The sequence below is a fragment of the Rhinopithecus roxellana genome, chromosome 8, assembly GCF_007565055.1.
Source record: "Rhinopithecus roxellana isolate Shanxi Qingling chromosome 8, ASM756505v1, whole genome shotgun sequence".
Taxonomy (NCBI): domain Eukaryota; kingdom Metazoa; phylum Chordata; class Mammalia; order Primates; family Cercopithecidae; genus Rhinopithecus; species Rhinopithecus roxellana.
Genome location: NC_044556.1, coordinates 97513333 through 97528583, shown reverse-complemented (window position 1 = coordinate 97528583; position 15251 = coordinate 97513333). Strand labels below are relative to the sequence as shown.

Sequence of the window (15251 nt, the reverse complement as noted above, 5' to 3'; positions counted from 1 at the left end):
TCCAGTTTCCTCCGGGTGAGAGGAGTCTGAGATTGCCTCTGTGGAGGTTGCAGTGAGCCAAGATCGTGCCACTGCACGCTGGCTTGGGTGACAGAGGGCGACTCCATTTCAAAAAAAAAGATTGCCTCCAGTATTCCTGGGTGGGATGGTTTGGAAGGGGAGAGAGACAGCACTGCAGCAGGAGCTTTGGCAACACAGTTCCCACATGCTTATCGTCAATTTTGTTTGTTCATTTTCAGTATTTTTATATTGCTTCCCTGCTATTTCCCTCCTTGGACTCTTCCCGCAAATCAACACTTTCTGCATTTATCTTTTGGAGCAAATTGACATGCTGTTTTTTGGTGGTTCTGGTAAGTCGTTTACATTCTATTCTTCCTGTAAAGGAATCTAGAGTTCAGATAAGGACTAAATAGCCTTAGGCAGGAGACGAGAGGCTAGATAGTTAGGTTTTCTTTGTCCAGCGCATTTAAATGACTTCAGTTTGGATCGGTCTGGGTGATGATAGGTCTGTCCAGATTTCCTGTAGCCAAATTGGAAGAGGTCCACTTAGCTTGTTTGAGCATAAGCACAGAGAGAAGGAAGGGTAGAATTCTCTATGATTTGGAATAGGTTTGAGGCCCTTCAAACTATTCCCTAAAAAAACACTCCGTGTGTGAATGTGTGTGAGCATGTGTGAGTGGATATAAAAGTGTATGTGTGTGTGTATGAGTGTATTTGAGCACATACATGCTCAAGTCTGGGAGTGCATCAGTGTGAGCCTGTGGGTTGACATTGTGCTGTATATTGTGTGTGTACCTACAGAGACAGGTGACCTGTGTCCCTAAACCATCACTGTGACCTTTTAAATGTCATACTTTAGATTCAGGCCAAGGTGGGTATAATCTCACGACATGACATAAATTGCTTAACTTTTCAGCCTACTCATCTATTCTCTAAATGGAAATAAACATGATGACCTCATAGGGTTGCTATAAAGAGTAAATGAAATCATGTGCATAATGCAATCACTGTTACCACCCCCATAACACATACACGTACACACACACACATACACACACGCACTACGTGGGGACACTTGCTTGTTCCCTTTCCCGTCTCCTCTCTCCTCCTGCCTTCTCCCTCCCTCCTTCTTCTTCCCATTTATTCAATTGAAATTGCTATCCAGGACCTTTTCCTTGAGCAGCAGCTTTCAACTGTAAGCCATGAGGTCTCCCTACCTTCATTCTGACACATTCACGTAGTCTTTTAAGAACATTATAAAGCATTCTTTCTGAATACTTTCCTCTTGAATTTTTAGTTAAATGGTAGTCTCTTTCTTGCACCTATGAGTCACCCAGTGCCTTTTGATGGATCCCATATATGTATTCTTTACCCCTTCAGCAGCATCTTATATGTGAATGTGCAACCATCTCTTCGCTGTTTTACGTTTGTTGATTTTAAGAATGGCCAGTCTAGAAAAGAACTGTTGATGTTTGTGTTCCAGCTGTGTCTGGGATAACTTCGGCTGTTTACAGCGTGGCCCGGAGCATCTTGGCTGCCGCCCTGCTCCACGCGGTCTGCTTCAGTGCAGTGAAGGTAGGTGTGAGGACCATGGTCCCTCATCCTTCTCCTCGATTGATTGAATTAACTTATTTTTTTAAACAAATAAATGTTTTCTCCAATATTACAAGAGAAATAGGATCTGCGCAAATCAGGGAGTGACTGTGTGGCGGAGCGAGGCCTCGGTAGTGTTAGAAGACAGGTCAGGATGCTTGCTCAGTAGTGTTAGAAGACAGGTCAGGATGCCTAGTTTGCCCTAATATGAAAGGCCCCCCACCTCCTGGCCTAGCCTCCCCTCTGCAGAAGTCTCTCTGCCAAGATCGGTTAGTGGCATTGGGAGGGGCTGCTGCTAAACATGGTGGTCGATGGAACCCATGTGTCTGCCTTCACTTCCTGAAATACTGCTCAAAAGACAATAAAGGGATACAACTGCTTAAAGCTATATGGACAAGAGGACAGAAGAGGATATGACAGCCACAAAATGTTAGAATCTAGAAAACAGACGGACTATAGACTTACCCAGAAGGGGAAAATGCAAACCTAGCCTGGCTGCAAGGGAAGCCTAAGATGATGAGAAAACAAGATAAACACTAACTTCAGGAAGACACAAAGTTGTGTCAGGCAAGAAACGTATCTATTTGTAGGTACCTGGCTCAGCTGTGAACCATATTTATATAGTAATCTGACTAATCATCATGTTATATCACTAATGGAAGAATGGGGGAAGTGAAGTGTGATGGAGGAGCTCCAAATCCTGTCTTCCATATTAGAAAGTCAGCAAATAACATCTAAATTGAAAAAAACAAATCAAGAAATAGCACAACAAGTATTTTATTTGAAAATATGGAGGTAAATATGGAGAAGAAACAGCAGAACCATTGCCTTCAGGAAGCAGGAATTAGGGCAGGGGTTTGTGTAGGCAGGGACCACTACTGTTTGTTTTTAATGTTGTAGAGTTGTGGAGTGGCCATTAAGTCTAAAAATAATAGCATACATAATGTCCTCAGGGGCATCTTCAATCAGTAACAAATAAATTAATATTATACATATTTCTGGACTTATGGTTTAATAGTTTAAACCACAGGTACTCCTTTATAAAACAAAAATTAAATGTAAAGGAGTAAATAAAAATAATAGATGTTCCAAAGTGTTTTTAATCTAAATCACATGACATTTCTTAACTCACTTTTTTAAAAGATTAACTTAAAACTTACTAAACTGGCCGGGCGCGGTGGCTCAAGCCTGTAATCCCAGCACTTTGGGAGGCCGAGACGGGCGGATCACAAGGTCAGGAGATCAAGACCATCCTGGCTAACACGGTGAAACCCCGTCTCTACTAAAAAATACAAAAAAAAAAACTAGCCGGGCGAGGTGGCGGGCGCCTGTAGTCCCAGCTAATGTAGTTCCAGCTACTCGGGAGGCTGAGGCAGGAGAATGGCGTAAACCCGGGAGGCGGAGCTTGCAGTGAGCTGAGAACTGGCCACTGCACTCCAGCCTGGGCGACAGAGCGAGACTCCGTCTCAAAAGAAAAAAAAAAAAAACTTACTAAACTGATCAGTGTCAGTGGCAGAAAGATAATTGTTTATTTCCCTTTGTGAAAGAACGAATTCAACATTTTTCTCTTTCAACATTGCACAGTAATCAATGGAGTAATTCTTTATCTTGCTCCTTCTATTCCTTCCATATAGATATTTTCTTTCAGAAAAAAGGGGAAGGGCCTGGGAGGAAGGTTTCTCTATCTGATTACAAAGGTAATTTATGTGCTTATAGTGGCCCTGTTTGTTACCACATTTATCCTATCATGTAGACCAACAATGATCTAATCAGTGTTTCTGGTGTTCTTTCTTTTGACTTATATTCCTTTATTCAATCATAGGATCCCAGGTATACTTCATTTAGGAAAAGTACTTGGATGGGTATTTTCTGAGTCCTTGTGCTTCTGAGAACATTTTTCCACTGTCTTTTGGTGAAATGGCTGCCTATACAACTCTGGGGTCACAAGCGTTTTTCTGCAGGCACCTTAGTATATTGCTCTGTTGTCTTCTAGAATTATTTGTTTGCTTGTTCATTAATTTTTAAAAGTCAGGTTTAAAGTTCAGCTTTTAAAAATGTCCAGTTTGGTTAGTTTTAATAAATAAATAAAGAAAGAATCCTACAATCAAGTTATGAGACCATTTTCACCAACTCAAAAAATTTTCTCGAATTCCTTGTAGTCAGTCTCTTCCCCTACCTCCTACCTCTGGCCACCATTCATCAGATGTTCTGTCTTTGAAGCTTCTTTGGAATCAAATCTGTCAGGGCATGGTGTATATACAATAAAATCCACTAATTTCAAGTGTACAGTTAGATGTATTTTGACAACTGTGTATAGACAAGTTACCACCATCACAATCATGATACAAACCATTCCCTGATCCAGAAATATTTTTTCGTGTTCACTTGCAGTCAATCCCCTCCCCACACAATGCTTTTATTTATCCTGAGTGAACACCTGAGTGAGATTGCTAGATCACATGGTAAGTTTTTATTTAACTTTATAAGAAATTGCCAAACTGTTGTCCAGTTTCTGTACCATTTTTCATTTCCCTACCCTCACATAATCTTTGATTTGCAAGTGTTCCAGGTTCTTGTTAACACTTAGTACTGTCAGTTTTTTTAAATCCATTCTCGTGTGAATCAGTATCTAATTGTAGTTTTAATTTGCATTTCTCTAATAATGAATAGTGTTGAACATCTTTTTGTATGTTTGACATTTGTATAACTTCATTGATGAAAAATTTGCTCATCTTTTGTCCATTTAAAAATTATAGGTATGTTGGCCGGGCGCGGTGGCTCACTCCTGTAATCCCAGCCCTTTGGGAGGCCGAGACGGGCGGATCACGAGGTCAGGAGATCAAGACCATCCTGGCTAACATGGTGAAACCCCGTCTCTACTAAAAAATACAAAAAAAAAAAAAAAAAAAATTATATGTATGTCATATTATTGAGATATAAAAGTTCTTTACATAATCTAGATACATGTCCTTTATCAGATATATGCTGTACACATTTCTTTTTCAGGCTGTGGCTTGTCTTCTCATTTTTTTAACAGCATATTTTGAAAAGCAGTTTTGAGTTACAATGAAGTCCAACTTATCTAATATTTATTTTATGATTTATATTTTTTTATATCTTACCTAGAAACATTTACCTCACACTAAGTCATAAATATTTTTGTACTAGAAGTTTTATAGTTGTGGCTCTTATATTTAGATATGAAGTATCTTTTGAGATGATTTTTGTGTATGATATGAAGTGAAGGTTGAGATTTACTAGTACCATTTGTTGAAAACACTAACCTTTCTCCATTGAATTACCATGGAAACTTTGGAACCAAAAATTAATCATTTCATTGTTCTGTATGCCTTTCTTTATGTTGGTATTACATGATTTAGATTACTGTAGCTATATAATATGCTTTGGAATCAGGTGGTAAGTCTCCCAACTTTATACTTCTTTTTCAAAATTGTTTTTGCTATTAAAGGTCATATTTCTTTAAAAGTAAGTTTTAGACTATGTTTCAATTCCTACCAAAATTTGCAAACATTTTCATTGGGGTTATGATGGATTTGTAGATCGATTTGGGGAGAACTGACATCTTAACAGTAACTTTTTGATCCATGGACATAGTATATTGTTTCATATACCACAATCTTTGTCTTTGTTACTTCCTCTCAGGTCAGGAATATTTCGTATCTTTCAACCTACAACTATTGTACCTTTTTGTGCAATGTATGTTATTTTAAATGGCATGTGTTTTATAATTTAAATTTTCAATTTTTAAGTAATACTAAATAGAATTTATTTTGTAATATTTCAGCTTGTATTTTGCAAGCTTGCTAAGCACACATATTAATTCTGGTAGCTTTTTAGTAATTTCTTTGAGATTGTCTACCATAGATTGTCATGTCTGTCAATAAACACAGTTTTGTTTTCCTTTACAGCCTGTATGCCTTTGATTTCTTTTTCTTGCTTTATTGTGGTGGCTAAGACTTCCACAGCAATGTTGACTAAAAGTGCTGAAATCAGACATCTTTGCCTGGCTTCCAAGTTTAGGGGAAAAGTCTTTCACCATTAAGTATGAAGTTAGCTATGGAAATTTTCCAGATGCCCTTTATTGGGCTGAGTCATTTTCCTTAGATTTCTAATTTGCTGAGAGTTGTCATCATAAATGATGTTAAATTTTGCCACTGTTGTTTTCTTCTATTGAGAAGACAATATTGATTTTTTTTAAAGTGATTGATAGGAAGGATTACATAAATTGACTGTTCAGTCATTCCATTTAAACATTCCATTTAAAGGATGGGACCCATTTGGTCGTGCCATATTGTCTTTTTAAATCTGTTGCTCAAGTTTGTTTACCAATATTTTGTTGAGAAATTTGATGTCTATGTTTCTAGTTCTCTAATTTTTCTTTTTTTCTTTTTTTTTTTTTTTTTTGAGATGGAATCTCACTCTGTCACCCAGGTTGGAGTGCAGTGGCGTGATCTTGGCTAACTGCAAGCTCTGCCTCCTGGGTGCATGCCATTCTCCTGCCTCAGCCCTCCGAGTAGCTGGGATTGCAGGCGCCCACCACCACACCTGGCTAATTTTTTGTATTTTTTAGTAGAGATGGGGTGTCACCATGTTAGCCAGGATGATTTCAATCTCCTGACCTCGTGATCCACCTGCCTCGGCCTCCCAAAGTGCTGGGATTACAGGCATGAGCCACTGGCCCTGGCCTACTTTTTCTTTTCTTGTAATGCTTTGTCTTGTTTTGATATTATGTAATGGCTTGATAAAATGAATTGGAAGGTGTTTCCTTTTATATTCTAAAAGAGCTCATATAAAATAGCTCATGTTCTTACTGAACTTTTTTATATAGTAATATTTGGTTTTGTTGATCTCTTAGATGGAACGTGTGTTCTTTTATACTCTCATTAAGCAGTCCGTTATAAAGATATTTAAAAATCTCTAAAATTATGTTTCATTTACATTATTTTAAAAAATAATTTCTGCAATGTACATTTCTTTGTGTGGATTCATCTTTCTGCTTGCCATCATAGTTCTTCTGTCTGAAGAACTTGAAATCTCATGGTGCAGGTCTGCTAGTAATAAAACTTTCAGCCTTTGTCTGAAACATATCTCATTTTGCCTTCACTTTTGAAGGATATCTTCACTGTCACAGAATTCTACTTAAAAGCTTTTTTCCCCTAGTACTTTCAACATGTTCTATTTTCTTTTGTATAATTTCTGATAAAAAAAAAATCTGCTGTTATTCCAATATTTGCTTCTCTGTTAGTAATGTTTCTTTTTTCTCTGACTGCCTTTAAGATTTTCTCTTTGTCTTTGTTTTCAGCCATTTGACGATGCTGTTACTAAGTGTATGGCATTTTTTTTTTTTTTTTTTTTACTTAGGATTCTCTGACCTGTTTTGATTTGTGAGTCGTTTTGGAAAATCTTTAGCCATTGTCATTTCAAATATGTCTTCTGCCTTATTCTATTTTTCTTTTCTTCTTGGGCCTTCAATTACATACATGTTAGATCGTTTAATATTGCCCCACATCATTTGTATGCTATAGTCTTTTTTCCACTCTTTTTTCCTTCTTTGGGTTTTAGTTTTAATACTTTTACTGACCTATCTTGAAGTTCACCAATTATTTCTCCTGCTGTGTCTAGTCCGATGATAAACTCACCAAAGAACCAACATTTCTATTTAATGTCTGTAAATAGTTTCCATTTTTCTTTTGAAATTACCCATCTGCGCATGAATGATGTCCATCTCTGTCACTAGATTCTTTAACATGTTAAACATAGTCCTTTTAAAGTTGAGATTTTTGTAAATTATCTGGCTTTTTCTTGTTGTCAGGCTGTGAGCAGGACCCTTGTGGATTTCTGCATCTGAATTGGAGGCATCACTTGTCAGTGTTTACTTTTGAAGAGAAGAACAATAGGACTAAAATTTCTTTCTTGAAGTTTTGTAGAATTCTTTCCTATAGTCTGAAATTTAAAAGAAGTTAGTGGACTATGATTAGGCGTGGTTCTCTTTCTTAAGTTTTCTGGAGCACCATGCCCATTTTCACTTTTCACATTGAAGACTCTATCTAGAGGAAAAGTTTCCTTCTTATGTTTTGATTAATGACATTGTCGATTCTGTTCACATAATATGATTTACTTTTTTACAGACTTTAACTTTTGGCTGCTTTTCGTGTCTCATTTCTTTTTCATCATTTTCCTCTCCTTATATTTTTCCTTTGAGTTCTGGTACAGTTCTAGAGTTTCTCATTTCAAGAATGATGAAACTAACAAATATTTATTGAGAAGTTATTGTGTACTAGGAATTATACTAGTTTATGCATATACTAGTTATAAAATATGACTTATAAAATATAAATTATCATTTAAAATAGTTTGATAATTATAGTAACAAATAACATAAATGTTATATATTATTGAAATGTGTTAAAATAATATATAGTTATATATAATATATAAGTATAAATAATAAATACAGATTAAAATGTATTTATTGTTACAATAAGAACTCTTGACATGAAATCTGCCCTTTTAACTTTTTGTGTGCAATTCAGTGTTGTTATCTACAGGCATAATGTTGTACAGCAGATCTCCAGAATTTTTTTTGCACTATTATATATATTTTATATAATTTACTTCACATAGGATAACTGTGAGACAAGTACTATTATTATCCTAATTTTACAGTGATAAATTTTATTTTCTGCATTGTTTGCTATTTGGTCTACTACTAAATTGCAGTTTGAAATTTGGCATTCATATTATTCGACCTTCATAATTGGTTGCTTAGCTTTAAAGTTGAGACTTGAAATCAGATATTTTCTAAACATTTCTTCTTTTTCATGTAAATATGCTTTAGAAAGCTTCTGTAAGTGGTCCCTTTAAAGAGATTATCTCATTTTCAGAATGCTTTCTGTCATGTGTTTTTTTCTCATTTCGCAGTGAGAGTGTGTCTTTGGTCACCTAGTATCGTCTTTGTTAGTTCACAGACCTGTTTTGTGTTCGGCCTGTAGAATGCTTAAATTTTTTTTCTAGCCAACATTTAATATTAGGACAGTCAGTGTAAAAATACGATTTTCCTACTTCTCTTAAACAATGTGAAGATCTGGCAACACTGGGCTGACCTTCCCATTTGGTAACAACCTGCTGACACTGAATAGTAACTCACAGCTACCACAAGCTCATGGGTCTCATCGTGTCCTATATTCTTTTAGGCCTGACCCACATGTCACTTGGCTGCCCGCACTGATGTTAGACTTCATGACTTCTGTTTTATAGTCAAGAAAGAATTGAACTGGTTTCTGTTAGGGAATTGTAAGACTCCTTGGCTAGATCTTTTCAGAAGTACCCCATATCTGAAACACAGGAAGAGAGGAAAATGAAACATAGCATGTTTCAGTAATACACTACTAGTTCAGAGATGATTTTCCCAGGGAAACTGTCTCATTGATGGAGTTTTGGGTAGTTATATCAGGAGGCTCATCACAGGCAATAGATATGAATGAAATGCCTGGGGCAGTAGTTATCTCTGTTTTACTCTCCTGGCCCTAACTTCTACATCCATGACCTGATTGAATAAATCCTGCTGCCTCTGCGACAGCAGGAGTTGCTGCAGACTGCCCATCCACAGACATGCAAGGCTAAGTGATAAAATGTCTGTTAACCCCTTGGTCTATACTCACTGCCAGCCCTTCTGCCTCTCATTTAGGTGATGTTAGCAGAGGTCTTTTCCTATTTACTTCCTCAGTACACTGCTGCCTTTCAAATGGAGAGAGGAGTTGGAGTCAGACCTTACAATCTTCTTTCAGTCTAGACCCATCTGTAATATAAGGTCTGGCATAAATTCCTCAGGGTCTATGACTTGTGCACAAGTAACTTGCTCTGGTTCCCAATGTGGGTTCAGGCTTTTCTCTTTTTGAATATTTTATTGGACACTTAATGAGCTCTAGGGAGAGGGAGATCTAGTTCCTGGTGTTCTTGATACCATTTGGACTGGGACCCCACCACACTTTACCCTTCTTGGCAACCCTGAATAGCAATCAGCATCTGATGTAAATATCGTTATACTTGATTGATGGACATGGAAACATGCAAGCTCTCTGTAACTGATGCAGAAGCTGAAAAGTTCGTAGTCTGTGATAGTCAACACATATTTATTGTTCAGCAATGGCTCTGCCGGGTACTGTAGAGATATGGGAGGAGGAAAAGACAGTCCTTTCTCCTCAGGAACTTAACATGCATTTGACAAATGCTGAACACCCACAATTATCATCAGTTCAGATACTCTCAAAAGTAATGTGCATTCATGGATTGTTACACAACTTTTTCTTGCAAAATTCTTAAAGGGTTTTAGAAACTACTGAAGAATCTGGTATTCAAAAAATAGAGTATCTTGGGTTTTTACCTAGTTGCTGGACAGATACAGTTATTCCCTTACCTCCCCAAATATGGCTCCATTTTCATATCCGACATTGCTAATTGATCACAGCATTTTTTTCTAAGTGAGGTCTGTAGTACCTCAGGCTGCCAAGGAAATATTACAGTCAGCCAGTGCCAACTGATCAGAGCCAGCCCAAGAGATAAACTCTATTCTCTATCCTGAGCTGAGACTTTTATTTCTGTTGTCTATTCAGTTTATGGCTTGTTATAGGTGTAAGTACTTGTTGAATCAGAGTAAACAGATGCCATGTTAAAAGCACGTTGTTAACTCTGTGCTGGAAAGAAACACTTCAAGGACTCTGGGGTTTACTTAGGTGTTGAAACAGGCTTTTGACCAATTGAAACTGGGGTACTTCGAGAAGGCTTATTTCATCTCAGGGAGGTATTGACTTCCCTTGCTCAGCATAGAACAAAGATCACTTGCAATAAATAGTATAGTCTGTTGTAATAAAAAAAAAGAAAAACCTTAATGTTCTAACCATATTTTGAAACACCGTTTGGTAAAAATAGAGCAATTTGAATTTCTCCGTTCTCATTTGTAAGTCGTGAGTTTTCTAATGGTCTCAGACTGACTCTCTGCTTTAAGATGCAGCACCTATTAAATGCTGTGAATTGAATGAATGTGGTTAGCAAATTGTCAAGAGGGTCCTCAGGAAACAAGAAAAGCTCACCCATCTTCAATCTAACTCCCACTTACCCAGAGCTGTGATTCTACTTCTTGTTTAACGATGCTTTTGTTTATACCTTTTATGCTTACTCTTTGCATTGTTGGCATTGATTTTTTTTTTTCCTTTCATCTCTAGTGTGTCGTGATGGATTGATGGATCCTTGTGAACCATTTCAGCATGTCAGCTGCCTTGCTAGAGATATAGTTTTCCATATGGGTCATGCTATATATGTTTATTTCCTTAATTTTTATTGTTATCACTTGGTAGAAGCAGATTCAGAGATCATGAGTTAATTTTGTCCTCTGGAATATTAATTAGGGAAAGATAATTTGATTCCTCTTTTAATTTCATATTCTCTTTGACTTGTCCAAGATGGTACCAAGTAACATATAAATGGACTCCCTCATTGACTTAAATAGTATTCAACAGTGATATACAGAAACAACCAGAATATTTGCTCCTTGGAGAAATAGTTCAGTAGTTAATTAACTGGGGTTTCTGTGTCTGGATAAACTGTAATTTCTATTTTTTATTATCCTTTACAAAGAGATTCTTTTTTATTGATGGCAAGGGGATCCAGAGGTGGAAGCACATTTTTATAATTTAATGTTTCCCACAGATCCTTAACAACTGCTTGCGGGGGAGTTTTTCCTGTATTTCTTCTGGGTCCTACAGGATTGCAGCCTAACATCGTGCTACTTTACAGGCACTCAGGATTTAAAATCTAATTGTAGGCCGGGCGCGGTGGCTCAAGCCTGTAATCCCAGCACTTTGGGAGGCCGAGACGGGCGGATCACGAGGTCAGGAGATCGAGACCATCCTGGCTAACACGGTGAAACCCCGTCTCTACTAAAAAAAAATACAAAAAACTAGCCGGGCGAGGTGGCGGGCGCCTGTAGTCCCAGCTACTTGGGAGGCTGAGGCAGGAGAATGGCGTAAACCCGGGAGGCGGAGCTTGCAGTGAGCTGAGATCCGGCCACTGCACTCCAGCCTGGGCGACAGAGCGAGACTCCGTCTCAAAAAAAAAAAAAAAAAAAAAAAAAAAAAAAAAAAAAAAAAAATCTAATTGTAAATGTAAAACAAACTCACAGGTCTAGATATTATTTAATGCTGAAGTGGACCTGAGATGCCTCCTAGTCCAATTCCTTCATTTTATTATTTAAGTGAGAAAATGAACAGCCAAAGAGTGATTTAAGTAATTTACTCTGCATCACACACCCCAGATCCCAGATCTATATCTTTTCAGTCTTCCTTTTGTGGCATCCTCACTACCACACTTGAAGTGTAAATATGTTTGTCTAGTTCTTTAATCTACAAAATAATTCCCCAAGCGTCTTCTCATTTACCCCTTACTATATCTCCATGTAATCAATAAGGAAGATATCAACATTCGTATTTTCCAGTGGTGAACCTGAAACACACAATACTCATTTGCCTAAGGGTACATGACTAATTCACATTGTTTTTTCCATTTCACATTAAAATGGGTTAGTAGTACCTACTGCGTGTGGATGTTGTAACAAGCAAATCAAATCAAATCAATAATGTCTATAAAGTGCCTGGCTACAGGTTCCAGTTAAGTGTTGTGGGAGGCTGAATTCTAAGATGGCCCCAAGACTCCTATCCCCTGGCATACATGCCTTGTACAATTTCCTCCCCTTGAGTGTGGGCAGGACCTGTGAAGGGGATGGGATGTCAGTCCTGTGATTAGGTTACATTATCTGGCAAACTTGAGATTTTGCAGATGTAGTTATGGTTCCTAATCATGTAACTTTAACTTAAATTAAAATTTAACTTAAAAGGGTGATTGCCGGGCACAATTGCTCACGCCTGTAATCCCAGCACTTTGGGAGGCTGAGGCGGGTGGATCATGAGGTCAGGAGTTCGAGACCAGCCTGACCAACGTGGTGAAACCCTGTCTCTACTAAAAATACAAAAATTAGCTGGGCGTGGTGGCATGCACCTGTAATCCCAGCTACTTGGGAGGCTGAGGCAGGAGAATCACTTGAACCTGGGAGGCAGAGTGGTTGCAGTGAGCCAAGATCGCACCATTGCACTCCAGCCTGGGCAACACAGCAAGACTCTGTCTCAAAAAAATGGGTCTGACCTAATCGGAAGAGCCTTTAAAAGGGACTCCAGAGGGCAGGGACAGAAAAAGCAGTAGACACCCTCCCTTACTGGCCTGGAAGAAGTAAACAGCCAGGTTATTAACTGCTCATGGAGGTAGCAACATGGCAAAGACCTGGGGGCAGCCTCGAGGAGCTAGAACAGGTCCCAGTAGATAGCCATCCAGGAAGCAGGGACTGCAATGCAACAGCCAGAGGGAACTGAGCTCTGCCCACCACCAATGAGTGTGGAAGAGGACCCTGAATGTGAGATAAGATCAGAGGTCCAGCCAACACTGACATTTCAGTCTAGGAGTCCCTGGGCAGAGGACCCAGCCACACTCTCCTCAAGCACCTGACTTAGGAAACTGTATCATACATTTGTGTTATTTTAAACTGCTAAGTTTGTGGTAATTTGTTACATGGCAATAGAAAGCTAATACCAATGATAACTATTATTTGCATAAATAGTTGGTGGTTATGATGACTGTAACCACAATGCTAATAATGCTAATAGTAGTAAATTTGAAAGTAAAACCTAAGTTTTAACTCACTTTTACTTATATCAGACTTCACATTTTATTTTATGGCTAGAATTGTATCATTTCTAGCTGCAAGAGACTGGGAGTAATAAGTCTTTTGGCTGTCTGAACAAATTGCGAGGAAGTATCTACCGCTGAGGATGAAGGGGAGACCGATCTCAGCCAGCCAGCTCGTGCTTTCTGCCATGCTTCTGTTCCTCCTGGTCAGCGAAAAAGTAGAATTGACCCTCAAACCCAAATACTGCTGGATTATTATGACCCTCAAACTTGACGGTGTCAGCTGACACTGATTTGGGGAAACATTAGGAAGAATATTGATGGCTCAGAAGTTGTTCAAAATAGAATTGCAATTGTTGAGTGAAGTAAAATTTGGACTTGGGGGTTTTGGTAGTAATCCCTGAGAGCATGCCAGGGTCAAATCCAGGAAATATAGTGACTGTCGGTGAGTGAGGGATACAGAGAGGAGAGGGTAGGTGGAAAACAGCATTCAAGGCCCAGAGTTTGAGCTGTCATGACCCTAGTAGTGATGGAAGACAAAACTTGTTTCAGTGACACCAGCCAAAGTTTATCTTCTCTCTTCCAGAATCCAGAGGACAACATTGTCCTATTGATGTTCATCCAACCCTTGTTTTTTTCTGTATGTAATCAATTCTATGTGAAAAATACAGATACGTACCTCAATAACTGGTAAAGTAAAAGCCTCTGTTTCCTCATGTGTAAAATGGGCAATACTTTTACCTTCAGGGTGTTTTAAAAACTACGTGTGGTCGTGAACGTTAAGCAGCAAGTCAGGTTTTCACTGCCGAATGCATGGGAGCTGTTGCGGTGGTTCTTCTTGCTTGTGCACACTTTTCATTGCTCCTTGAAGTCACAGACTGTGGTTTATATATGCTTCTTTTTATGTCCTATTAGTGTGTCACATAAAAGGTATGCTATAAAAAATCTTGGATTGAATAATTACAGATACCTTGCAAAAGGGCAATGAGAAGGAAAGTAAATGTTAATGTTTTCCCTGAAGTACACGTATTTCTGTGTGTGTGTGTGTGTGTGCATCTCCTTATATTTATCCATGTAGATATAGATGGACTTAGATACATGGGACCCGTTATTCTGTCTTGCCGGGTGACAATCTCATTTTTCTTCAGTACCTATCTCTAAAAGTGAAATACTGTCTTGATTCATAAACATATCATGTTTTTCACCAAAGTGAAAAAACAGTATGAAATAAGAAGAATCTACTCGTAGCAGATATTGAAGTCTGACTTGCCATATGTGTTCACATAATTGTTCATTTATTTATGGGACACATATTGACCTATAATTTAGGGTCAGTGCGAGGCATGGGGGAGCCCCTCCCGGGGTGCTCAAGGTCCACGAGGAATATGGAGAAGAGCTGTTACAGGGGGACACTCTAGGGGTTGGGGGATGCCAGAGCCTAGAAGGTGTCCATTGCACACTCACACGTGCTGGCCACATGACACTCTGCAGGCCATGTGTGAAGTAAGAAGAGAGAGCACAGTTCAAGGACTGGGTGACACATCTTTCGCTACTAAATTTCGGGAACTTTATGGGCCCAGCGCTCCTTTTACTTAAAGGTGGGATTCATGTCAAAAATAGACTTAGAAATAGGACTTATACAGAGTCAAAATGGTACAATCTCGTTCTTATTTTAGGATGTATAAAATCCTCAATCTCAAAAATGCCCTTATGTTTAATGCGATAAAAAAAATCAGTTTCTTTAAAAAGAAAGTATTTAAGCCTGATATGAAAGGCATAGCAAAGTGAGAATTTGGCCTGTTGATACTCACTTTATAACCAAACCCTCAGTTAGTCTGTCCCATAAATTCCAACATAAGAGGTGTCTAAAATTTCTAAGGAAAAAAATGCTAGAATTCAGACTGTGT

At 38.3% G+C, this 15251-nt stretch overlaps 1 protein-coding gene across 1 annotated transcript in view; it reads left to right on the top strand.

Moving 5' to 3' along the window:
- Positions 1–15251, top strand: part of PCNX2 (pecanex 2) — a 318318-nt gene that overhangs the window by 96210 nt on the left and 206857 nt on the right. Inside the window, 2 exon segments of the mRNA XM_030935586.1 lie at positions 240–350; positions 1484–1575. Coding sequence (XP_030791446.1) covers positions 240–350; positions 1484–1575 — 203 coding nt within the window.